General features: G+C 34.8%; 1 protein-coding gene across 4 annotated transcripts in view; it reads left to right on the top strand.

The window, feature by feature from the left end:
• The window catches only part of LOC125269265 (pleckstrin homology domain-containing family G member 3), a 66,864-nt gene extending 43,481 nt beyond the window's left edge, over nt 1–23,383 (top strand). For 2 of the 4 annotated variants that reach the window (XM_048192153.1, XM_048192152.1), the window contains exons 4-20: nt 1,952–2,052; nt 4,121–4,190; nt 4,276–4,322; nt 7,680–7,830; nt 10,008–10,139; nt 12,762–12,944; nt 13,568–13,660; nt 13,738–13,824; nt 13,910–13,943; nt 14,026–14,127; nt 14,469–14,501; nt 15,576–15,586; nt 17,757–18,107; nt 18,828–18,932; nt 19,477–20,899; nt 21,635–22,385; nt 22,522–23,383. In XM_048192153.1, coding sequence (XP_048048110.1) covers nt 1,952–2,052; nt 4,121–4,190; nt 4,276–4,322; nt 7,680–7,830; nt 10,008–10,139; nt 12,762–12,944; nt 13,568–13,660; nt 13,738–13,824; nt 13,910–13,943; nt 14,026–14,127; nt 14,469–14,501; nt 15,576–15,586; nt 17,757–18,107; nt 18,828–18,932; nt 19,477–20,899; nt 21,635–22,385; nt 22,522–22,528 — 3,681 coding nt within the window. In that variant the 3' untranslated portion in view covers nt 22,529–23,383. The remainder of the gene's footprint in view (nt 1–1,951; nt 2,053–4,120; nt 4,191–4,275; nt 4,323–7,679; nt 7,831–10,007; nt 10,140–12,761; nt 12,945–13,567; nt 13,661–13,737; nt 13,825–13,909; nt 13,944–14,025; nt 14,128–14,468; nt 14,502–15,575; nt 15,587–17,756; nt 18,108–18,827; nt 18,933–19,476; nt 20,900–21,634; nt 22,386–22,521) is intronic. The other 2 variants (XM_048192154.1, XM_048192155.1) reach the window with 2 other exon arrangements.
• Nucleotides 23,384–27,796: the final 4,413 nt, after the last annotated feature.

Genomic DNA, 27,796 nt, shown 5'->3' with positions numbered 1-27,796 from the left:
TAAAACTTAATAAAACAAAATCTCTTAATAAAACAAAACCAACCGATATTTAAAAATCTTAATAGAACAAAACCAACCGATTATTAAAATCTCTTAATAGAACAAAACCAACCGATATTAAAATCTCTTAATAGAACAAAACCAACTTATATTAAAATCTCTTAATAAAACAAAACCAACCGATATTTAAAAATCTTAATAGAACAAAACCAACCGATATTAAAATCTCTTAATAGAACAAAACCAACCGATATTAAAATCTCTTAATAAAACAAAACCAACTAATATTTAAATCTCTTAATAGAATAAAACCAACTAATATTTAAATCTCTTAACAGAATAAACCCAACCAGTATTTAAATCTCCTAATGGAACAATGTGTAATGTGCATTGTGAAAACTGAAAAGCGCTATTCAAATAAATTTGACTTGACTTGGTTTTGCTTAAAAGGTTTTGAATCAGTCTTCCTGTTCTAAAGTGCCTTTCGCTGCTTTATGAGATGTATTATGGATCAGAGGGACCAGTTTGAAGGGTCTTAAATATGGTTCATAATTGGGCTCTAGTGAGCTGTGTGTTCTCACAGCTGCGTTGGATATAGTAAGTCGGAAACTGATGTCATATGTTACTAGGATTGTCTGGGAATTTGAAATCGGAGTCCATTTACGTTCTTGAATGTTTCTCAGTTCTTAGTTTAGCTCCTTAAATAATCTAACTGACTTCCTGATGGAAATGTAGACCTTCGTTTTGTTTTTAGTTTGTTGTTGTTAAGTTTGTTATTGTGTATTAAATGTGGATTGCTCAGCACTTTGGACTATGTCTGTAGCTGTGAAGTGCTTTATAAAAAATAAATGAATGAGTTTGGCATTAGTTTTGCATTGATTTGGCAGCGCCCAAATATGGTGATTCACACCCTCCTGATTTGACATCTGTTTGGGTGAAACTGGACAGATTGTTAGTCATTAAACACTGCAAATGATCACAAACACTCGCAAAGAGTGTCAGTTTCCCAGCCCACACCCTGACTCACCTTATTTTGCATTGATTTTCTTCTAAATTTCCAGTGGTTTCTGTCATGTTATCTGCATCTCCTGTTGAAGCTGGATGTCCATGTGATGCTGTTGCATAATGGAGGCTCTCATGCAGAATATCTGCTCATTATGTTTGCTCTTTGGGTGAAGGATTTTGAACTCCTCCCTGAGCTTCAGCGCTCTGAATCACAGCCAAACTTGGCAATGGAGCCATTTCCTAATATGAGAGCATTGGGTGGTGTGTGTGTGGTCATGCCTTCTATGATGTGGCCTGCTAAATCCCAGCTTGTTTCGGCATATTTGGAGCAGCACAGAACAGGGATTGCATGCATGTGTTCGTTTTACTGAAAGCATTCAAAAATGTGTTCAGATTAGAAATAATTTACTTGAAGTGACCCTATTATGCTTTTTCGGATATGACTTTTCCTATGGAGTGTAATAAAGCTGTTTGTGAATGTAAAAGGTTATTGTCTCTCAAATATATATGCATATGCATATGCATGCATATATGTGTGTGTGTATATGTGTATATATATATATATATATATATATATATATATATATATATATATATATATATATATATATATATATATATATATATATATATATATATATATATATATATATATATATATATATATGCAAAACCAAGAAACAGTATAGATAAGAATCCTTATATGAAATGTTTTGATTATTTCTGTATGACTATTATTTATGTACTTTAGATCAGACCAGTTCATTTGCAAGTAAAAATGTTTTCAAATGAATTCTGTAAGTGCCAATAGATTCCGTTTGCAGGATTCCTTCAGGTCTCTAGCGCCATCTGCTGAGCAGTTGAAAGCATTACAGTATGAATCAAGATGGATAATAGTTTGTCATTGAGTTTGAAATTCTATTTTTGTTCTTTTTCCAATTTGCAGGATTATCTTGTACACATCATAGACACCAGGAACCTTCCCATCAAACCAGAGCAAGTGTGTTCGCTGTTTGGGAATATTGAACACATTTACGAGTTCAACAGGTAAGATTCGACCATGATGACTTATTTAATAGACATTTTACACATGCAATACACACCTATATCCAAGTACAGCGGTTTCAAGTCAGTATTGGGCGCTAAAAAATGAATTTACACTTTCCTAATGCATGTAATGTCATTTAGAGTTACTGTGATCTACTGTGTTTAAACATTATATTTATTCATGCAAATGAGGAAGGAGCAGCTGCCTTTAGATGCGGGACGTAAATAAACGTGGTGGTTTGTTTTTGGTCGGGAGTGGAGCACATCGGCACACATGCTCACTACAGGCTCTTCACGCACGTGTTTGAACAGTTGCTCTGTAAATACGCATGAGCTCATGACGGATCTGTACTTTAGGTCTTTAATGTACTCAAATGTCTTAAAATGTTTTAAAGCTGTTTCCGTTTACATCTATTTGCTACTCTATACTATTACTGAGGATCCTGAAAAGGGTGTTTAGTAGAGATGTACAATATATTGGTAAAAAATGATGTTTGCAATATAATTATTATGATTATTATTGTATTTATCTTAATATAATAATTTATATAAAATTATTATATTATTAAATTTAATATACATATTTTATTATTTTTAATAATTGTATTTATTTATTAATTTTTTAATAATTATTATATTATTTAATTTATATCAGAATTCACCAAAAGTTATATTTGTTTTTGTTTTGTTTTTCTAGAACTTTTTTGTTTTGTTCCATTTCTATTTAAATACAGTAAAAGTTTTAGTTTTATTTTTGTTTTATTTAATATTATTTCTATTCTAATTATTATTGTACTTATTTTAATACAATTATTTGTTTTATTATTTCATTATTTGATTTATTTTTTACAATTATTTCATTTATATCAGCATTCACCAAAAGTTTTTGTTCCATTTGTATGTAAATACAGTAAATACCAGATTAGCAAAAACATGCTTTAATGTAATTATTATAATTATTATTGTATTTATTTTAATGCAATTATTTATTGTATTATTTTTAAAAAATGTTTTTGTTTTTATTTTTTATAATTACAATATTTAATATGTATCAGCATAGACCAAAAGTTCTTTATTTTAGAACTTTTATTTTGTTTTTTGTTCCATTTGTATTTGAATACAGTAAATACTAGATAAGTGTAAAAAAACATTTTTGTTATCATTATTATTGTATTTATTTATTAATTTTCATTTTTGTAATTATATATATATATATATATATATATATATATATGTGTGTGTGTTTTTATTTATTTTTATATTTTATAATTATAATCCTTAATATGCATCAGCATAGACCAAACTTGTAATTTTTTTTAGAACATTTTTGTTCCATTTGCATTTAAATACAGCAAATAGTAATACTATTTATTTTATTTATTTATTATATAAAAAAGTAATATTATTTGCACACTTCGTAAGTCACTTTGTTGGTCAACTCATAGCTTAAATCTTTTTGTTAATCTTTTTTCATTATTAATACAAATGAGCTTTAATACACTTAATTTAACCAGCGTCTGTTCTGTGAATTACTTTACATGCATCAAAGATGTACAATATACACTCATCCCAGCATAAATCAGAAGATCATATTAACAGCTCCAGGTCTTTAGTGCTTCACAGAGGCCAAAAACTGAAGCGAACCGTTTATCTGGGCAAGTGTGTTACTTGTTTGACTCCTCAGTGTGAGACTTCATCTTTCTGTGTCTGATGCCTGACAGAAGGTCATTGCGATCCTTCAGATGTGTTGGTTATCATCTCTCATAACCAGATGCATGTTTAAGCATCTTGCTTGATCATTTTCAGTCTTTTATTTCATTAAAGGAATAATATATGTTCATCACAAGTTAAGCTTCAACATTTAATGGTAACACTTGACAGTAAGGTCGTTTTTAGTTCATGTGAACTAATGTTATTAAATGAAACATTATTGTAAAGTGTTACAGTCAAACACAATCATTGTGAAACCTTCATTTACCACTATCATATGTGTTCACGATTGTTTTTATTATTAGAGTTTGTTCATGGTCAATAAGTCACCATAATCAATTTTATGTTCTCTTTCTAGTGAGTTATTACAGTCTTTAGACATGTGTGCCAATGATCCTGTGGCCATTGCCCGCTGCTTTGTGGACAAGGTACTAAATACAGAAAATATAACTAAATTCAAAATGTTCAGATTTCTTTATAATACTGATTAATTTTCTCACATTTCATTTGCAGAGCAACTATTTCGAGATCTACACGCAGTACTGTACAAACTACCCTAAGTAAGTAAAGTGCCGTGTTAAAATTGAATCTCTTTCTGCCTCCGGTGCGCTGATGCATGTGACAGATTATTCCTCTGAGTCAATAACGTCCTTATAAACAACATCAGACAGACGGTTTGAGTGACATCAGCCTGCTGAGATGCAGCACGTGTCACGTTTGCTTTGGGTTTTGTGTTAGGATGTTGCCACACTAATTTTAGTCTCCTATGAATGTTTAGATATGATATCTCATGTGTTTTGTTGTATTTAACCCCTTAATGCATGACATCCACTCCATCTTTTTCATGAAGGTGTGATGTTACATGCAACTTTTGACACATAACTGTACTTAAAAAAAATATAATAGTATGATATATCTTGTGTTTTTGTGTTTAACCCTTTAATGCATGACATCCACTCCATCTATTTTCATAAAGGTGTGATGTTACATGCAACTTTTGACACATAACTGTACTTAAAAAAAACTATAATAGTATGATATAATATCATGTTTGTTGTATTTAACCCTTTAATGCATGACATCCCCTGCATCTTTTTTCATAAAGGTGTGATGTTATATGCAACTTTTGACACATAACTGTACTTAAAAAAAAAAACTATAATAGTATGATATATCTCGTGTTTTTGTATTTAACCCTTTAATGCATGACATCCACTCCATCTATTTTCATAAAGGTGTGATGTTACATGCAACTTTTGACACATAACTGTACTTAAAAAAAAAAACTATAATAGTATGATATAATATGATGTCTGTTGTATTTAACCCTTTAATGCATGACATCCACTCCATCCTTTTCATGAAGGTGTGATGTTACATGCAACTTGTGACACATAACTGTACTTAAACTATAATGGTATGATATGATATATCTCATGTGTTTGTTTTGTATTTAACCCTTTAATGCATGACATCCACTGCATCTTTTTTCGTGCAGGTGTGATGTTACATGCAACTTTTGGCACATAACTGTACTTAAAAAAAAAAAAAAAAACTATAATAATATGATATCTCATCTGTTTTGTTGTATTTACCCCTTTAATGAATGATATCCATTTTATCCTTAGTTTTTTTTCGTCAAAGTGTGATGTTACATGCAAACCACCAGGGGTGATGACTTTTGGCACATAACCATACTTAAAAAACTATAATAGTATGATATATCTCATGTTTTGTTGTATTTAACCCTTTAATGCATGACATCCACTCCATCTTTTTTCATGAAGGTGTGATGTTACATGCAACTTTTGACACATAACTGTACTTAAAAAAAAAAAAAAACTATAATAGTATGATATATCTCGTGTTTTTGTATTTAACCCTTTAATGCATGACATCCACTGCATCTTTTTTCATGAAGGTGTGATGTTACATGCAACTTGTGACACATAACCGTACTTAAACTATAATGGTATGACATGATATATCTCATGTGTTTGTTTTGTATTTAACCCTTTAATGCATGACATCCACTGCATCTTTTTTCATAAAGGTGTGATGTTATATGCAACTTTTGACACATAACTGTACTTAAAAAAAAAAAAAAAAAACTATAATAGTATGATATAATGTGATGTCTGTTGTATTTAACCCTTTAATGCATGACATCCACTCCATCTTTTTCATGATGGTGTGATGTTACATGCAACTTTTGACACATAACTGTACTTAAAAAAAACTATAATAGTATGATATAATATCATGTGTTTGTTGTATTTAACCCTTTAATGCATGACATCCACTCCATCTTTTTCATGATGGTGTGATGTTACATGCAACTTTTGACACATAACTGTACTTAAAAAAAACTATAATAGTATGATATAATATCATGTGTTTGTTGTATTTAACCCTTTAATGCATGACATCCCCTGCATCTTTTTTCATAAAGGTGTGATGTTATATGCAACTTTTGACACATAACTGTACTTAAAAAAAAAAACTTTAATAGTATGATATATCTCGTGTTTTTGTATTTAACCCTTTAATGCATGACATCCACTCCATCTATTTTCATAAAGGTGTGATGTTACATGCAACTTTTGACACATAACTGTACTTAAAAAAAAAACTATAATAGTATGATATAATATGATGTCTGTTGTATTTAACCCTTTAATGCATGACATCCACTCCATCCTTTTCATGAAGGTGTGATGTTACATGCAACTTGTGACACATAACTGTACTTAAACTATAATGGTATGATATGATATATCTCATGTGTTTGTTTTGTATTTAACCCTTTAATGCATGACATCCACTGCATCTTTTTTCGTGCAGGTGTGATGTTACATGCAACTTTTGGCACATAACTGTACTTAAAAAAAAAAAAAAAACTATAATAATATGATATCTCATCTGTTTTGTTGTATTTACCCCTTTAATGAATGATATCCATTTTATCCTTAGTTTTTTTTCGTCAAAGTGTGATGTTACATGCAAACCACCAGGGGTGATGACTTTTGGCACATAACCATACTTAAAAAACTATAATAGTATGATATATCTCATGTTTTGTTGTATTTAACCCTTTAATGCATGACATCCACTCCATCTTTTTTCATGAAGGTGTGATGTTACATGCAACTTTTGACACATAACTGTACTTAAAAAAAAAAAAAACTATAATAGTATGATATATCTCGTGTTTTTGTATTTAACCCTTTAATGCATGACATCCACTGCATCTTTTTTCATGAAGGTGTGATGTTACATGCAACTTGTGACACATAACCGTACTTAAACTATAATGGTATGACATGATATATCTCATGTGTTTGTTTTGTATTTAACCCTTTAATGCATGACATCCACTGCATCTTTTTTCATAAAGGTGTGATGTTATATGCAACTTTTGACACATAACTGTACTTAAAAAAAAAAAAAAAAACTATAATAGTATGATATAATGTGATGTCTGTTGTATTTAACCCTTTAATGCATGACATCCACTCCATCTTTTTCATGATGGTGTGATGTTACATGCAACTTTTGACACATAACTGTACTTAAAAAAAACTATAATAGTATGATATAATATCATGTGTTTGTTGTATTTAACCCTTTAATGCATGACATCCATTGCACAAGTCATCAAGGTTCATCAGTGTTACATGCAAAGTCTGAATCACAGCCAAACACTGACTTTTGACCCACAATTCATTTTTTATGTCATTGTGTGTTTATTTATTAACATGGATTCAGCATGACTGATAAAAGTGCCTATGCATCAAATGCCTCTAAAATTTTTCTGTCTTTTAAATTAAAAAAAAAATGTAGCAAATCATGCATTAGAGGTTAATTTTCAACATCATTTTTGAAGCATGAAGACTAAACCGTGTGTCTGTCTGTAGTTCAGTGGCGGTGTTGACAGACTGTCTGCGGAATAAGACTCTGGCCAAGTTCTTCAGGGATCGGCAGGCGTCGCTCAAGCGCTCTCTTCCTTTGGGTTCTTACCTGCTCAAACCGGTTCAGAGGATCCTGAAATATCACCTGCTGCTTCAGGTACTGACCGTGAAACATCCGACCACACAAACGGCTGTTGTCCCTTTCTGTTATTCCCATCACACACACACACACACACACACACACACACAATAAAAAACCGGGCCGCCAGCAATTATCTCAACAGCTCAGTAACATTTATAAATATTATTGCTTTAGATGCAAAATACTATTTTAATTAAGACAACTCTCGGAATAAATAAATAGACATACATCACTCCCATAGCAGCTCTAGGCAGGTGGAGCTGGGGAGGTGGAGGGGTTCAGAGGAACTCTGATATCACTGCAGGACTAGCAAACTCTGAACAATACTATTTACATGTTGAGCAAGCATTGGCCAATCAGCTTGTGCCATGTAGTAATGATGGGATTGCTTGCAGATTGCATGTAAAGGATGTATCAACCTGCGCCCTCTAGAGTTTCATGGCTGAACTACATATTTAGTGTCGCTCACATCACTGTCTTTCACTGTCCTCCCAGAATGCTCTACAGAGACAGCATAAAATGGCATTTATAATACATAATAACTTCTGTTGTGAATAATCAGCAGGAAATGATGTTGGGTGGGACTTTATTTTATCCATCAAAATTTGATTAGACTGTGATTATTGGTTAATATAATTTCCCTGCCTGCATAAACCTGTTTGCCAGGGTTATTATAGTTCACTAAAACAAAAACCATAAACTATTTGTTACTTGAAATAAAAATGAACTGAAAATAAAATGTAAAAAAAAATTAAACTAGTTTCTAAGGCAACATTTCTCATTTTCATTTAGTTTAACGTAATTACTGCTAAAGTAAAACTGAAGTAAAAATGAGATTTAAATAAAATAAAAAATAGAAATTACAAAAACACACACAAACACACTAAAACTAGTTGCACCTAATTATTTAGTTATTTCTACTCTATTGTTCTATTCTAATATACTATATTCTGTTCTACTGTACTCTATTTCACTCTGTTTTGTTCTATTCTGTTCTACTCTATTCTGTTTTACTCTACTCTCTTTTGTTCTTCTCTATTCTATTCTACTCTACACTACTCTGTTCTGTTCTACTCTATTTTACTCTTTATTATTCTGTTCGACTCTACTCTATTTTGTTCTACTCTATTCTATTCTATTCTACTCTACTCTCTTCTGTTCTTCTCTATTCTATTCTACTCTACACTACTCTGTTCTGTTCTACTCTATTTTACTCTTTATTATTCTGTTCGACTCTACTCTATTTTGTTCTACTCTATTCTATTCTACTCTACTCTCTTCTGTTCTTCTCTATTCTATTCTACTCTACACTACTCTGTTCTGTTCTACTCTATTTTACTCTTTATTATTCTGTTCGACTCTACTCTATTTTGTTCTACTCTATTCTATTCTATTCTACTCTACTCTCTTCTGTTCTTCTCTATTCTATTCTATTCTACTCTACACTACTCTGTTCTGTTCTACTCTATTTTACTCTTTATTATTCTGTTCGACTACTCTATTTTGTTCTACTCTATTTTATTTTACTCTACTCTTTTCTGCTCTCTACTCTTTTACTCTACTCTGTTCTGCTCTACTCTACTGAATTTTACTCTATTCTGTTCTACTCTATTCAACTCTATTTTACTCTACTCTGTTTTACTCTACTCTGTTCTATTCTACTCTTTTGTTCTACTCTGTTCTGTTCATCTGTATTCTACTCTGCTCTACTCTATTCTGATCTACTCTACTAAATTTGACTCTATTCTGTTCTGCTCTACTCTATTTTATTCTGTATTCTACTCTGTTCTATTCTACTCTATTCTATTATTCTCTAGTTGCACCATAAGAAAGCTGAGATTTTCATAAAAGATTATAAAAGCAAACATTTTTCTAACTTTCTTAATATTTCATCAGTCGAACCCCTTTGATCTAAAAAGTTTTCTGGAATTCCTTTGAGATTTTAAGTTAATATTTCAATAATTTAAAACCACATTTGCATGTTCACGGTTCTCTGATGTCAGATAATGGTCACATGACATGCAGGTAAACAAATGCCTTTAGCTGAAATATCTTGGTTATTTGTCCTCTCATCTTCAGAATAACACCAGGGTTTATATATAGAGCAGTGTGTTGATCTCCAGCAGTCCTGTGATCCGTGTGTTGACAGTCTGAGTTTCTCTCCTTCTGACTGTGTTTTTGCTCCTCTAAAGGAAATTGCCAAACACTTTGACCGTGAGGAGGAAGGGTATGATGTGGTGATCGAGGCCATAGACACCATGACGGGAGTCGCCTGGTACATCAACGACATGAAGAGAAAACATGAGCACGCAGTGAGACTTCAGGTCTGTGCAAAAGATTATTATAGTTAACTAAAACCATTAAACAAATGCTAAAACACACACTGCTTTTGTCAAAGGGTTTTCTGCAGGATATAGTATTATTCTAGTATCAATGGAGTAAAAGATTAATATTAGTACCTTGTTAATTCTCATCTCGGTTTATCAAAGGACGGAATATGACTGTATTCAATTTACAATTTTAATGAGCGTCATGCAAACACATTATCATACTCTTTGATTAATTATAAACTGAAGTCATGACTCATGAGCTGAAGGATCGGTTCATTAATGGATCTGGGTCAGCACATGTTGTTGTTATGAAGCCGTACAGGTGGTTAAAGATCACTGATTACGGCACAAAATGAGCCAAGAACTGACACCACTGTGCCTTTGACCAACACACTTAAAGCTGAAGTGTGTAGTGCTTGAATCGTGTTAAAATACTATAGAATTCACCTTCAGCCTCAGCTTACTCCAGAGACATTGAATCTGTGTGAAGTTCATGGTGACAGTGCATGAAAGTCATGGAGAATATTCAGCTGCACACAATTGTGTAGCATTAAATTATACTATTCTACTCTATTCTGTTCTACTCTTATTTTCTACTCTATTGTTATATTCTACTGTACTATACTCTATTCTGTTCTACTGTACTCTTTCACTCTTTTGTTCTATTCTGTTCTACTCTATTCTGTTTTACTCTACTCTCTTTTGTTCTACTGTTCTAATCTATTCTGTTCCACTATATTCTATTCTATTCTACTCTACTCTGTTCTACTCTACTCTATTCTGTTCTACTCTTATTTTCTACTCTATTGTTCTATTCTACTATACTATACTCTATTCTGTTCTACTGTACTCTTTCACTCTTTTGTTCTATTCTGTTCTACTCTATTCTGTTTTACTCTACTCTATTTTGTTCTACTGTTCTAATCTACTCTGTTCCACTATATTCTATTCTGTTCTACTCTACTCTGTTCTACTCTACTCTACTCTGTTCTAATCTATTCTGTTCCACTATATTCTATTCTATTCTGTTCTACTCTACTCTGTTCTACTCTACTCTATTCTGTTCTACTCTTATTTTCTACTCTATTGTTCTATTCTACTATATTATACTCTATTCTGTTCTACTGTACTCTATTTCACTCTTTTGTTCTATTCTGTTCTACTCTATTCTGTTTTACTCTACTCTCTTTTGTTCTACTCTGTTCTAATCTATTCTGTTCCACTATATTCTATTCTATTCTGTTCTACTCTACTCTACTCTGTTCTACTCTACTCTCTTCTGTTCTACTCTATTCTGTTTTACTCTACTCTCTTTTGTTCTACTCTGTTCTAATCTATTCTGTTCCACTATATTCTATTCTATTCTGTTCTACTCTACTCTGTTCTACTCTACTCTCTTCTGTTCTACTCTATTCTGCTCTACACTACTGTTCTAATCTACTCTGTTCTACTCTATTTTACTCTTTACTATTCTGTTCTACTCTACTCTATTTTGTTCTACTCTACTCTGTTCCACTCTATTTTAATCTTTGCTATTCTGTTGTACTCTCTTTTGTTCTTCTCTATATTGTTTTACTCTACTTTTTTCTACTCTACTCTGTTCTAATTTACTCTTCTGTTCTACTCTACTCTTTTGTTCTACTCTACTCTTTTGTTCTACTCTGTTCTGTTCATCTCTATTCTACTCTATTCTGATCTACTCTATTAAATTTGACTATTCTGTTCTACTCTATTCTACTCAACGCTAATTTACTCTATTCTGTTGTACTCTATTTTATTCTACTCTATTCTCTACTCTCTGTTCTATTCTACTCTATTCTATTTTTCTCTATTCTATTCTTCCACTCTACTGTCTTCTGTTCTACTCTACACTACTCTGTTCTACTCTATTCTACTCTACTTTATTTTACTCTTCTCTATTCTGTTGTACTCTCATTTGTTCTACTCTATTTTGTTCTACTCTATTCTACTCTACTCAACTCTATTTTACTCTACTTTATTCTGTTCTACTCTACTCAACTATATTTTACTCTACTTTATTCTGTTTTACTCTGCTCTTCTCTACTTTATTCTGATCTACTCTACTAAATTTGACTCTATTCTGTTCTACTCTACTCTATTCTACTCAACTCTATTTTGATCTACTCTATTCTGTCCCACTCTGCTGTCTTCTGTTCTACTCTATTCTACTCTACTTTATTTTACTCTTCTCTATTCTGTTGTACTCTCATTTGTTCTACTCTATTCTACTCTACTCAACTCTGTTTTACTCTACTTTATTCTGTTCTAATCTATTCTACTCTACTCAACTATATTTTACTCTACTTTATTCTGTTCTACTCTGCTCTTCTCTACTCAACTCTGTTTTACTCTATTCTGTTATGCTCTATTTTACTCTACTCTATTCTACTCTATTCTATTTTTCTCTACTCTATTCTACTCTACACTACTCTGTTCTACTCTTTTCTACTCTACTCTGTTCTACTCTATTTTACTCTTCTCTATTCTGTTGTACTCTCATTTGTTCTACTCTACTCTTTTGTACTCTATTCTACTCTACTGGACTCTATTTAACTCTACTTTATTCTGTTCTACTCTACACTTTTCTGCGTGCAGGAGATCCAGTCTCTGCTCATCAACTGGAAGGGTCCGGATCTGACCACTTACGGCGAGCTGGTTCTGGAAGGAACGTTTCCCGTCCACCGTGCCAAGAATGAGAGAACCCTCTTCCTGTTTGATAAGATGCTCCTCATCACAAAGAAACGAGGGGAACATTACGTCTACAAGACTCACATCTCGGTATATGATATTATCTATGTTATTACCATTTTTGTCATTTTGACCTTTACTTAAATAAAATATTTGATTTTTGATTTTACATTTTGCATTTTCATTAAATTATTCATTTTAGTAAGTGTTTTTTGTTTTGTTTTATATTTAATTCATTCATTTTAATTTTACATATGTATTATTTTATTCATTTTTAGTTTTACTTTTATTCGGTTGTACTTTAAAATTATTTATTTTCATTTTACATTTTAATTCTTTTATTCATTCTTGGTGTTTTATTTTAAAATTATTTATTTTCATTTTATATTTTTATTATTTTATTCATTTTTAGTAAGCATTTTGTTTTTGGTCACAAATTTTAAAAATTAATGATTTTTTACATTTGAATTATTTTATTCATTTTTAATAAGCATTTTGTTTATTTAAATATATATATATTTGTTGTCATAATTAAAACAGTATCTTTTATCATATTGCTGCTGCTGCTGCTGTTTCATGAAAGCAATAATCCACTAAAGGTGATTTTATGCATGACCTTTGTCTGTCTGAGTTATTACATACCATCTAGTCAGCTGAACAACAATATAATCTAACTGTTAAGAAGCTGGTAACCCTGTTTTGCTTGTGTTCAGTGTTCCACACTAATGCTGATAGAAAGTGCCAAAGATTCGCTCCGGTTCAGTGTGATGCATTACAAATACCCGAAGCAGCCGCACACAGTTCAGGTGGGTATGAGCTCACAGCCCGCAAACTACGCAAGCCGTTTGTTGTGTTTGATTTAATCCTGTTGTTACTTTCTCAGGCCAGAACGGTGGAAGAGAAGAAACTCTGGGCTCATCACATAAAGAGACTCATTCTGGAGAACCATCACGCGGTCATACCGCAGAAAGTACGTAACATGTAAAAGATCCTTGAATGGTGTTCGGAGTCGGTTGTATATTGTATTAAACACTTGCTTTGATAATTACTTTCAGGCCAAAGACGCCATCCTGGACATGGACTCAACGTGTAAGTTGTGTTCAAACCGAAAACTCTTTTTGAATGAGTAACGTTAGTATTGTTCTCAATTTTTGTTCTGGCATCTTCTCAGGTCCAGTAAAGTACCGTTACAGCCCAGACAGGTTGAAGAAAGCGACGTCCTGTCAGATTGACGATTTCTCTACAGGTTCACTGAAGGAACGGAGACGTTCTGGTGTGTGAATCTGATTCTTCACTCATATAAATCAAAGTTCAAATGCAGAACTAAATTTCCTCTATATAATTGTTTAAAGTCAGCATGAAAGGGAAGTTGCGCTTGCCTTTTCTTCCATATTGTGTCCCTATTCCCTATTGTAGCGTTACCCTTGTAGCGTTACCCTTGCACCAATAAATCCTTTATAATAAACACAAAGTGAAAAGCAACTGTCCTAGTAGTGAGCCTTGTGGTACTCCACAATAAATCCTTTATAATAAACACTGCAGTATTATATAAAAATATGAATGGTCAATTTTGATTTCAGGGTGACTCATCTTGTCCTTTGTTATCTTTGACAGAACCGGCAAAACGAACTGTACGAAGCACTAAAGGTAACTGTTTTTTGTTGGGTTTTTTTGTCATTCGGTGAGGCTCAAAAGTTTGAGACCACGTTGAAACTCTAGAAACCACAATCTAGAAATAAGCAGAAAGTTTTAGTGTTTTTGAAAAATGTAAAACAACAAAATTATGTCAAAATGAAACGTGTCATATAGTGCAAATGAGTGTCACTCACTGTTTCCATCTAAAATTTCAAATTTAACTCAAAATTAAAATGTTTTGCAAATAAATCAGCGTTTCCACCTCGTGTTCAAGAGAACAAAATCTTAGCATAGCTATTGATGCATTTTGATGAAAACAAAATATATGCAAATAAAACAGGATTTTGTCTTTCTTCTCTCACTACGCATGTGGTTTTGATTGACTGACTGATTAAAGAAGCGCTGTTAAACAAAAGATCAGAGATACGGTTGGTAAACAAAGAAAGTTTCTAATCATATCCCTGTCATCTGGGACTCACGGCAGGTGCGTGGCGTTTGTTTCCGCTCATGTGGGTGACACGTGCCCCGTATGCGCTGTGGTCCCTCTGCCCGCTTTAGCATCAAAGGCACACAAGACTCGAGTCGTCCCTCCAGTGTCAGATCAAAGGCCGCAGCCCCTGTCCTCCACCCGCACACATAATGATGTTAATTATGGAGCCCATCAGCTGGAGGCTTTGTCATGCGCCAGTTCCTTTCAGTCCACAAACCTGTTTTTTGGCTCTCCATCAGCACTAGTCCATTATGCATTCTCATTTGCAGAAAAGCCAAGCAGCTCCATCTTACTCATCACACACTCTCTTTCACACCTTCCAAATTTTTAACTTCAGCTTTTCTTGTTCCTGTCTTGGAAGTTCTCTTAAGTAGCCGTATCCGTATAGCGTGCATTTGCAGTTAATTTAATTATCTTTACACAGACCTGGCAAAACACACATTTTTAAATCCATGCTATGAATAATAAATCACTCCATTTATATCAGGAAGCTTTGCAAACATTGTGTAGATAATCTGTTGCTTAATTGCAATATTAATAACAATTTATTTATCTTTGTCTTTGCGTCATCTGAATTATCCATGGACGTCGCTCAGGCACGCTTAAGGTAAGATTTGCATGTTTACTCTCCAATGCAAGCTTTTCACATGTCTAGTGTACACTTCACTGGTGTATGGGATTTTATGATGGCACTTAGGGACTGCCTAAATATACAGTACTGGTCAAAAGTGTGGAATAATTCAGATATTTTAAAGGTTTTGAAAGAAGTCTCTCATGCTTACCAAGGCTGCATTTATTTGATGAGTTATTAGGGGTTCAAGCATGTAGTGCTGAAACCCTATTGTAATTGTTCAAGTTTCCAAGGATCAGCATTCTCTCTAAAAGTGATTGGGTGGACCAAACGTAAGTCGTAAGACTTACTCACACCGTCTACAACCTCACCAAGGCTCGCCCCAGTCGACCTGACAGGGGGCGCTACAGTGGTCAAAAGTACAAAATCGCACATAACTTCTAAACCATTAGGCGTAGACTCAAGTGTCTTATATCACTTGGTTCAAAATGGGCAAAATGCATGCCTTGGATTCGGCCATCGTTCTTGGCGAAATTTTTGGGTATTTTGGATTTTTTGAAAAACTAGTCCTAGGTTTTTGGCCCGATCGGAATCAAACCAGTGCAGCAAGATTCTCTGGAAACTAATTGTCAATAATTATCCAAAAATAGTTGAAATTTCGATTCACGGTCCCTAAGGGCCACCAAAACATTCAAAGTGGGCGGAGCCACTTTTACTAAAATGGCTATTACTCATGAATGGAATGAGATATTTTCACCAAAATTGGCACAAATATGTAAGAGCTCATTCTGTGGTCACGTGATGAAGGATGCGGCAACTGGCCACTTGGTGGCGCTGTAACTGGAAAAAAAACATGAAAATTGCTATAACTACTTCACCGTCAGTCCGATTGACTTGAAAATTGGCATGCAGTGTCTTTGTCCAAGTTGCCATGATTGTCTACGAGGACATTGATGCATCTCAAAAAACATGTCTACCATCGGACAATGAACTTTGAGCAGCTATCAGACAAGGTTAATGGAGGCAGATTGGATCAAAACTTGCTTTTGTTTGACTCATGGCTCTAGAGGCCTGTGAGAAATTTGAAAGAAATTAGCCACTTTGGGAGCGCCTTCGCATTTTTTATGCGTGTAAATGATTTTCCGCACATGCCTATGACATTAATACATCTCATTCTGAGCAACTTTGCCTCTAGGACCGCCGCTGTCCATCGAATCATTCATTAAATACTGGAGATTATTTCAAAAACCAACTTTGCCAAACTAGTCCTAAGTTTTTGGCTCAACCTCCATAACTGATAAAAAGCTTTAAAAACTATATATTTCCTATGGTAAATTGCCTGTATTGGCTGTAAATGGTCTTTTCCATCTATAATCGAGATGGTTAAAGGCTTGCTTATTAAAACACCTTTTTACGCATGTGCTTATACTGTAGGTCTTAAAGCGCTGAATCGCAGCTATATTTAGTTATGAATATTATTACAATAACATCACACGATCTTTCAGAAATCATTCTATGCTGATTTGCTGCTCAAGAAATATTTCTTATTATCATTGGTGTAAATATTGTTTGCTGCTTAATTTTTTGGAAACAGTGATCATTTTTCAAGATTCTTTGAATAGAAAGTTCTAAAAGAACAGCATTTATTTAAAATAGAATCTTTTGTAACATAAATGTAACTCACTTTTGATCAGTTTAATGCATTCTTAATGTATTGAATTATTAATTTCTTCTACTTGTTTTAAAATCTTATATGAAGTTTTGTTCTACTTTTTTAAATATCATATGAACTGTCAGAAATATTTCTTGAGCAGCAAATCATCATATTAGAATGATTTCTGAAGGATCATGTGACACTGAAGACTGGAGTAATGATGCTGAAAATTCAGCTTTGATCATAGGAATAAATTATATTTTACTATATATTCACATTGAAAACAGCAATTTTAAATTGCAATAATATTTCACAATTTTTACTGTATTTTTATTTTTATACTGCAAATAAATGCAGCCTTCTTTCAAAACATTAATATATCTTAATTATTCTGGACTTTAGACCAGTAGTGTATTCATGCTAAATCACATTAATGGGAATATTTCATAAATGCAATTCCAACTTAATTGCAGCAGTATTTCAGACAAAAACGGGAATTCACTTTTTAATGAGCGCCCTATTGACATTCCATGACTTTTCTGTGACGCCCAGCATGCAGAGAGCGAAGGTACTCTATTAGTGGATAAAGACCATCTTTCCATACTGCCCACTACCAACATCACGGCATTGAGCTCAAATCCAGAACTGAAGGCTTCAGTACCTGAACTTGTTCAGAACGGACAAGATCATGAATCTAGCACAGGCTCACTAGATGACGTCAAGGAGAGGAGACTTCTTCTCGAAGAGGAGGAAGAGAAAGCAAAGACGGCAGAGGACAGGATAGGAGGAGATATTGGAGAAGTGGCAGTTGAGCAGGTAGCTGACTTTGCCAGTTCAGTGTTGGCCGCCATCTCCTGCTGGCAGTATAGGGCCAAGGCTTTGCTTTTTGATCAGATCACAACGGTGAGGCTCTCTGTCACCACCATGCTATTTGTCTAACAGCCGTATCAATCACATTCCCATCTGCTGCATGCTGACTTCTGCTTGTGCACCCACAGTTCTGATGCTCGAATGCGCTTGAAAGTGCAGTTGCATGAATCATTGCATGGACATAACAGCATGCATTGCCACTAATCATCCATAAGCGTGTGTGTCTTGCTTAAGACTCTGCTCAGTGGACACTTGACCTACAAATTGAATGCCGTCTTCAAAATGTAATTTCCATTTCAACATTACGAGACTGTATGACCGAAGAAATATTTTTCTACCTAAATGCATGTCGTTATTAAGATCCAATGCATAATAATACGGGACATCGGGTGTCTCAAAGTGTTTTCGCACTTGGAGCCACAATAAGATTTTTTGATTGAAGTTCGACTTCAAAGGGAAATTTAACTGTCAAATTTTGGGGGTGGAGGTCGGCTGGCTTGCCTTCCCTAATTAAATTAAACAAAGGTTCCTGTTTTATTGTGTTTTGTTTGATGGCACACAAAAGCAATTTCAGAAGGTCACTTGTCTGTGGAAAAACACTGAAATGCATGGATGCTTTTAAATGAATTGCAAATGTTTATAAAAGGTTGAAATGTCGCTAAAGTACACACAGGATAAATGACATCTGGCAACTGTGAGCAGAGTGTTTTGATCTGTTAAATTGCTGTAATTTTCTGTATTGTGTACTAACAGGACAGAGATGGTTGTTGGGAGAACTGGCCAATGAACAAGAGCAGCCAGACATCTTGTGAAGAACAGCCTTGTGAAACGAATAAAACTTTGACTCTCCTTGGACAGGTAACATCATGTATTATGAACCTCATAATAGACCTTTCACTCTAGGAAACTCAACAAAAGAGCTGAATTAAACAACTTTAACAAATTTAACATTTGAATGTGTCTATATGTATGTCTGATGTTGTGCTTGTCAAATGGATAAAGGTTTCCTGTGGTGATGACTTGTGGGCAAACCTTCACATTTGTGCATATTTTTCACACATTCAATTTGCCTTGTGAACTTCTCACTAATTAAAAATTAATTCTGAATTCATCTGTGTATGAGGTTGCTTCTAGAAATGCTGCGGGAATTGTGTTGTCAGCATTCACTTTTGTTACTTGGCTAATCATAAACAAGGGGAAGAGGGGGTTTACAAGGACTTGTTGGAAATACAAATTGCAGCTGTCTCTCAAAGCTAGATAAATTGCACTTGTTATTTCATGCTGGTCACTTAGCCATATGGGAAATGTTGAAGATTGAATTAAGTTATCTTCATATCCTTAATTCTTATCTTCTTCATAGCTTCCTGTAGCAATAACTCTCTTCACTCTGTGTACTTTCTAGAGCACAACTGGGGAACGCAATTCACAGAACACAGTTCCTCTTAGAGAGTCAGAGGAGGCAAGGATGGACCTGTCGGATAATTATCCTGAATTGTGTGAGACAATAATGGAAGATCCAGAGATAGTAGACCTCAATTATGGAGGACGAGAAATTGGAGATAATATAAATGACAGATTTGTGGATTTCTCATCCCCTACTCGAATAGAAGTGCAGGAAAAGGAAGGGACAACTCCATCCCAAAGTAACCTCTTGGAAGATGTGCAGAATATGGAGGTCGATGTTGCAGTGCCTGGTGGTTTCTTGTCTTCATCCATGCTGGACAAGGCAAGGGATATCCCAGAGCGGTGTACCAGCAGCCTTTCTCGAAGCAATAGTCTAGGAGTAAAAGGGTCGTTTGACTTCGACTCTTTGGGAGGTAGAAGAAACCGTTTGCTGAGCGGCAGTGCTGAGCCTCATGAGAAAGACAAATCCCAAGAATTTAGTCAGTCCACTCCAGAACCATTAACAGAGACTGTTCCTGATAGCCCGTTCATACCTCAAATGAAACAAGACACCCTTTCCAAAAAGGACAGATTGCTCATACATAAGATTAAACACTACTACGAACATGCTGAGCATCAGGATGCCAGCTTTGCCGTTAAACGCCGAGAGAGCCTTTCGCACATCCCTGCAGGCCTAGTCCGTAATCTGAGTCAACAGCTCAATGACCTTGCAGATGAAGATTTGGCATTACACAGGAGGGGGTCTTCTGTAACCAGGCCAACTTTATGGTCTGTCTTTAATCTACCAGGCTTAGACGATGGCAAGAAAGCAAAGGACAGCTCTGACTTTGTGGTTTCTGCAAACGGCAAAGAGTCCATGCTCGGACCTCAAAATGGGAATGAGCAATTCCAGCCAGGATCTGACATGGTTAAGGTGTGGCAAGACATGGAATTGGAGATAATTGGGTCTTCTGAAGAGCATCAGGACTTGGAGAATTCCCAAATGACTTCACCTGTACAAGAGACAAAAGCAGAAACCAGTAAGATGAGCTCTGATAGTGGACTTGGGGAACCTCTACTAATATTGGAAGAATCTGATGAAAGCTCAACCTCATCCACAATCAACAACATCTTAGAAAAGGACAAGATGCAAGAGTTTCGGAGCCATCCAAACAAGGATCACAAGCTCCAAGAGTGCCACAAGGTCAACCACCCTCCCCTACCAAGGATCATCTCTTTAAGGTCCGCCAGTGAGGATGACCTCATCCTTCAAGATATGGAGAAGATGAAGAACAAAGTGTTCCAGTTGGCCAGGCAATACAGTCAACGTATCAAAAACAGCAGACCAGTAGTAAGGCCAAGGCCCAAGATCTCAGAGAACCATTTCACACCCAAGAACCTGTCTTCGGTCATGGAGGAGAGACCTCTGGGAAAGGAGAAAGGTGGGTGTAGTGTCTGAGTAGGCACTTTCTTTTCCAAACTGACTATTCACTTTTACTTGAGGGACAATCTCCCAAATTGCGGTTAAGATTCTTACTTAGTGGTTATTGTTTACAACTTTTTGGTTACCAATCCAGACCATTGGTATCCATATTTGCTCACAGACTTGAGATGATTACAATATAGAGATGGAGCATTTGATGGATAGGAATGTGCAAGATCCGTTTTGAGGTTGTGTAAAGAGGTGTGTCAAGATTGAAATCAAGTGGGAATACAGTGAATTGGATTTCCGAAGTGCACTTTCCTAACTGAAATTCTCATTGGTCAATGGATTCCTACATCAGAGTGCATTGCAGCAAGTTTGGATTGCATGATTGAGCAAACCCTTGTGTAATTCCTCCACATCCTTACGTCGCACCATTCCCTTTAGAAATCAATGGATTTGCAGTGTTCTCTGGCATAGTGTAAACCAGGGGTCTCCAGTCTTGGTCCTGGAGGGCCACTGTCCTGCAGAGTTTAGCTCCAACTTGCCTTAAAACACCTACCTGGAAGTTTCTAGTATGCCTAATTAGACCTTGATTAGCTGATTAAGGTGTGTTTACTTGGGGTTGGAGCTAAACTCTGCAGGACAGTGGCCTTCCAGGACAGAGTTTGGAGACCCCTGGTGTAAACTCTGTGTGTAAAAGCACACTTATTTGTCAAAGCAGACTTTTTAACCACTGCTCTTTTGTGCATAGGCATGCCTGACAGGACACTGTTGCTGACCTTGAATGAGCAGGACATTATCCCGGACTCTAAGACTACTAGTCCATCTTCCAGCCTCAGTTCTCCTGGAAGTCCTCAATTGCCATACATTTGCAGATTATATGCCCAGAGACCACAAAGTCCAGTACAAACAGAAAGCTTCCACTGGCCAGATGTCAAGGAGTTGCGCTCCAAATATACCAATCATAGCCGAGAGGACGTATCCGCTTCCTCTCGTCCATTCCCAGTGAGTCGCAGTTATTCTTTTCCAGAGAGAGTTCGGGACAACGGAGAGACGTCTGAGAAGTCCGGAGCATCACGTTCCTTGTCTTGTTCATCCCCTTCCTGCAATGCCCCAGTGCAGAGAAGTACATCCACAGATTCTGCATGTTCCAGCAAGACCCTTGAAGCTGAAGATTTGCCTTCACTGTGTAAAGTTAACACTTTAGGTTTTGACTTGGGGACACCACATGCTCTTGAGCAACCGGACAGCTGTTGTGACACTGGTCAAGATACCCTAACTGTAGTCGAAAGGGCAGCAGGAGGTGAGGACAGTAATGAGAATCAACTAAGATGGGATGCTGTTTCACAATCTGAACTTGCAATGGTGAACAGTACAGAGCAAGACTTCAGTGCATGGATGGATGGAGGTCACCCACCATGCTCATTTGAAAAAGCGGAGAACAGTCAACATAGTTTGGTTAAAAACCTGCGTGAGAAATTTCAGAACCTGAGTTCTTATACGTGAGTCTTATAAAGCAATATTTTATAAACACTCAGAACCTTAAAATATTTACTATTCTCCAAAATGTCATTTGGCCATTGTTTGAGAGGCATAGTACATGATGTCTTACACAGGTTTGGCGTTTTGCATTTTCAGAGCATGAATCTTAACCTCCAGTTGTGAACTGTCGGCAAATGTTGTCCAAACCATCTGGAAAAGGGATGCCTGAGGACCTCAGAGAATATATTTATAAAATTTGCATTTGTAAATACATGTATATTTGAACTTTTCTGCATTATTTTGTGCATATTTCAATGAGATGTAAACATTTGTTAAAGGAGCTGGCTGTGGTACTGTCAATTTTTTGTAATGTTAAGAAAAGTGGTTAAATACATGATTATTCTTTCGGTCATTTTGCAATAAAAAGCAATATGCTCAGTGCATACTAAGTTACAAATGCACCCATGCTTGGTAAACACAAATTTGTTATCAGAAAAGTAAATGCACTGCAATATTCAATGCAATCTGTTAGTTATTTTGATCAGCACTGCCTGATGTCTCTTCACTGTTTGTGTTCGAGCACTGACCAGAGGAAAGAGGGTAATCTCATAAAGGCATCATTCCCCACTAATGAGGAGAAAACTGGAAATTATAATCAGATTAAGCCAGATGGATGATAAACAATGATAAAGACTGATGTCATTCTCAAAAATAATGGAGAAGTCATTTGAGCAACATATTAATGCACAGTCACAGAAAGTGTCTCCTCACTGTATTTGGGTAAATAGTCTTGTTTAATGGGAGTTATTATAATCTAACTGGTTTTGGTTGTATTTTTCTGCTCATTGGTGGGGTTGATGTCACTGTTCTCTTGTGTATTTAATCCTTTTTATTTATTTGAATTGGTCTAAATATTATGCACAATGCCTTTGTCAGCTTAGTACTGACAATTTGTAAAAATGTTCAGTTTATATTCCATTTTTCTGTCATACATTAAAAGAAGCTTTCCACACTGTAATCATTATTCCCCTCATCATATTGTCCTTTATTATATCATGTTCACAATGTTTCTGCATTCGTTTTTTGTTTCTGTATTAAAATTAGTCCGCATGACTTAGGGGCATGTTGCAGTTTAATTAGTTTATGCACCTTTTAATCAGCTTTAAGAACATGCAGGTAGAATATGGCATGGATATGATTAATGACTTCCATGGAAGGAGCAGAAAAGCAGCCTTAATCTCATCCTGGATTACAGATAATAACCCTTTGAATGTATATATGGAGTATAAGTACCTTATTGTGAGCAAGTAATGATTTAGCAGATGCTTTTATGTATTTACAGGACATTTATTACATGGACAGTCTCTGGAGAAACCGGAGGTTAAAGGGTTAGTTCACTCAAAAATTGAAAATGAAAATCTCTTCAAAAAGTTCTGAAGATTCGATCGATTTTTATGATGAACAGATTGACTTTAGGCTTTTATTCACATATAAACATTGATCAGCGAACATAAACAGAAGCTCAACCATACATACATGACCTCATTGGTTGAAGCTCAAACGTGCTGCGTAACACGAGAATGAATCTCATTGGTTCTCGCACGCATCGAAGCAAACAAGCTTCCGTTTACCACAACTAATGTGTGCATTGATGAATGTTTATATGTTAATAAAAGCCTAAAACCTGTTATGAATATATCTCTTTATGAACCTTTTAAAGTGGTAGTTGCATAGACTCTCAAAGAAGGGACAGAAATCTCTCAGATTTTCTTAAAAATATCTTCATTTGTTTTCAGAAGATGAACCAAAATCTTACGGGTTTGGATGACATGAGGGTGAGTAATTTTAATTTTTGGGTGAACTAAGTGACTTGCTTTTCAAACCAATATCTTTTAGTTGCCATCCCAGATCTAGTAGTTTTATATTTATTATATCTGACAATATGTTTTAAACTCCATGTCTAAATATCAAATAGATTAGATTCGGTAACACCAAATTAGATAAGGATCCATTTATTAACATTAGTTAAAGCTGCAGTCTGTAAGTTTTGCCTCTTTGTCGCCCTCTCTGTTTGAAACCTGCAATTGCAGTTATTTGCGGAATTATCATCTTTACGTGGGTCGTGCATCGGCACAGCTGCTCAGCGCGGATGAATCTAATGTTTGCTGTCAGTCATCACATCGGACACAGATTAGTATGACCAAAATAAGAATTTTCACCAGAAAATATGAACAAGCAAGTAACATGTCTGCCACTTTTGTTCTGACCAACTGAGAAAAAAGCAATAAATCACGCAGCCAATGATGATTAAATCTAACGATTGCTTAGCTTGGATCACGTCAAACCGTGCAAATTATTATTATTGTTATAATTTATTCTCAAATTGTTAATGTCAACAACATCAGCATTGCATGACTATGTGTATTTAGTGTGTATTAGTGTTACCTGTAGATTTGAATTTCTGTAGCCACTCCACAGTCTGACATCTTTTGCTTTTGACTACGGGTGAATCTCCAGATGATTGTCATTTGGACCTTTCTGGATTACAATCCGCCATTAAAATGTTTATTTTATATAACTGAAGAGCAAAAGTATACATTTTGAAAAGATTTGGGCACCTTTAAAATTAAAGTATACACGCATTCCAAATTATTATGCAAGAGACAAATCAGTAAGATTTCTGTACAATAAACATTCAGATTTTAGTTTTTCTAAGAAAATGTTTGTTCGTTTATTTATCCATGTCTTTTTAGATAACTGGGATCAATCTCAGACAAAATAATTTGCCAGATCTATGGAAACCCTACTTAGAGGTTGTTCCACATTATTAAGCACGTCACAGTTCTCATACAATATGGAGAGGAAGAAAGATCTTTCTGAAGATGAAAAGCATGAAATGGTGCAACGTTGTGCAAAAGGCATGAAAACAACTAATATTGTGTGAAACTGAATGGAGATTATCGAATTATCATAAGATTTGTGAGTGATTTAGAGCACAGCAGAACTTGGTCATATAAAGGCTTATTAATGAAAGTTCCTATCAAAAAAATTAATTGTATTAAAAGGGCAGCTATAAAAAAAGCCAGTGTTGAGCAGCAAACAGGTATTTGAAGCTGCTGGTGTCTCTGGAGTCTCAAGAAGCTCTCCATGCAGGCTGGAAGTTGTGCGTAAAGATGCATTTTAGACACCATTAACCAAACCTCACAAAGAGAAACATTTAGAGTGGGTGTAGAAATACATTTTCAAACAGTTTTATTGCTGTGGTGTTTTTTTGCAGCATGGGATAATGCATAGTGCATTGTACAAATAGTGCGTTGTACTATGCACTATCCTCCTTTTTATACCATCGCTGAAAATGAATTATTATGAACTCCACATATCTTGCAAAAGTCATTTTAATACCCTCCATCTCACTTCCCAATATTCCAGCCCAAATCATCACCCACCAGCTCCTTGCTGACGTCACAGTCTTGTTGGAACGTGGTGGCCATTCACCAACCATCCAGAAATCCATCTGTTTAGACCATCCATTGTAGTACAGCATTAATAGTCAGTGAATAAAACTATTTAAAAATGAGTCTTCATTTATTTCTACACCCACTGTAAATGTTTCTCTTTGTGAGGTTTGGTTAATGGTGTCTAAAATGCATCTTTACGCACAACTGCCAGCCTGCATGGAGAGCTTCTTGAGACTCCAGAGGCACCAGCAGCTTCAAATACCTGTTTGCTGCTCAACACTGGCTTTTTTTTATAGCTGCCCTTTTAATGCAATTTTTTTGACAGGAACTTTCATTAATAAGCCTTTATCCGACCGAGTTCTGCTGTGCTCTAAATCACTCACAAATCTTATGATAATTTGATAATCTCCATTCAGTTTTACACAATATTAGTTGTTTTCATGCCTTTTGCACAACATTGGCACCATTTCATGCTTTTCATCATCAGAAAGATCTTTTTTCCTCCTCATATTGCATGAGAACTGTGACTTGCTTAATAATGTGGAACAACCTCTAAGTAGGGTTTTCATAGATCTGGCAAATTATTTTGTCTGAGATTGATACCAGTTATCTAAAAAGACATGGATAAATAAACGAACAAACAAACATTTTCTTAGAAAAACTAAAATCTGAATGTTTATTGTACAGAAATCTTACTGATTTGTCTCTTGCATAATAATTTGGAACACAGTGTATATCATAAAAAATAAAGGAATGCATATTTTAATTACCCTCTTGCATAATTCTGCCTCCCCTTTTAACTTATTACCATTAAAATTATTACTATTATTATTTCTTTTTTAATTTACTTATTTAATATTACTATTAACTGATGTTTAAATAATATCATTTGAATTACTTCTTAGGAAATAGCTGTCATAACATTTTGAAATTAATATGTTAGTCAAATTTTTTATCTGTGTATTTTTTTTGTAAAAGTGTTTAATTATGTATGTATTGGCTGTCTTTAATTATTATTTATTTATTTATTTTGTGTTGGTGATGGGTATTATCACAAAAGAAAAAGAAAAAGTGAAAGGAAGAGAAAATAGAATGAAAAATGTGGAATAACTATTGGTAAAAAATATTATGTCTTTAAAGGAGATGTCTATTGGTATAATTGTATTAAATATGCTTGAATTGGAAGACATAATAAAGTATAAAAAATGTTTATTTATTCCATTTATTTAATGTTTATCATTTAGTTTAATTATTGCATTATAAATGACCCATCACCTGCAGCATCTTCGCATGTGAGCTGTGACTCCTCCTCTATGTAAACAAATGTGACGCAACTGACGAACTGCTGCGTGATCGAATTTCCAGCGGAAACCCACCAGTACCGATTTTATTATAAAACATTATTACAAGCTTACCGTTGTGAATCAGGCTAAGGTAAGGAGATCGTTTTGAACACTAGCTGATTATGTAAATTGATTTTGGATAATTTTTTAACCAAATTACGGACTGTAGCTTTAACATTAACCAGTATATATAATTAAAGGATTAGTTCACTTTCAAATTAAAATTTCCTGATAATTTCCTCACCCCCATGTCATCCAAGATGTTCATGTCTTTCTTTCTTCAGTCGAAAAGAAATTAAGGTTTCCAGGATTTTTCTCCATATAGAGTATTACTGCCCTCCTCAGGTCAAAGTTTGAACTAATTGTTATATACTTGCACTAGCATATTGTATATGACAATTTAGTTCAAACTTTGACCTGTGGAGGGCAGTAATACACTTAGCACTGTCTACACTGCTGGAATTCAAATAGAGAAGAAGAAGAGAGCTAGTTCAAGATGAGCATTTATGGTTAAAACGTATATAATTTTTAATTTTTTTTTTTAGAAAATGATCGATGGTTTCTCTAGATAAGACTCTTATTCCTCATCTGGGATCGCTGTAAACTGTAATTTTGACCTTCAGTCGTTTG

This window comes from Megalobrama amblycephala, linkage group LG5, assembly GCF_018812025.1.
Source record: "Megalobrama amblycephala isolate DHTTF-2021 linkage group LG5, ASM1881202v1, whole genome shotgun sequence".
Lineage (NCBI taxonomy): Eukaryota > Metazoa > Chordata > Actinopteri > Cypriniformes > Xenocyprididae > Megalobrama > Megalobrama amblycephala.
Note: the sequence above shows the minus strand (reverse complement) of the source record. Positions and strands in the feature narration are given on the sequence as shown.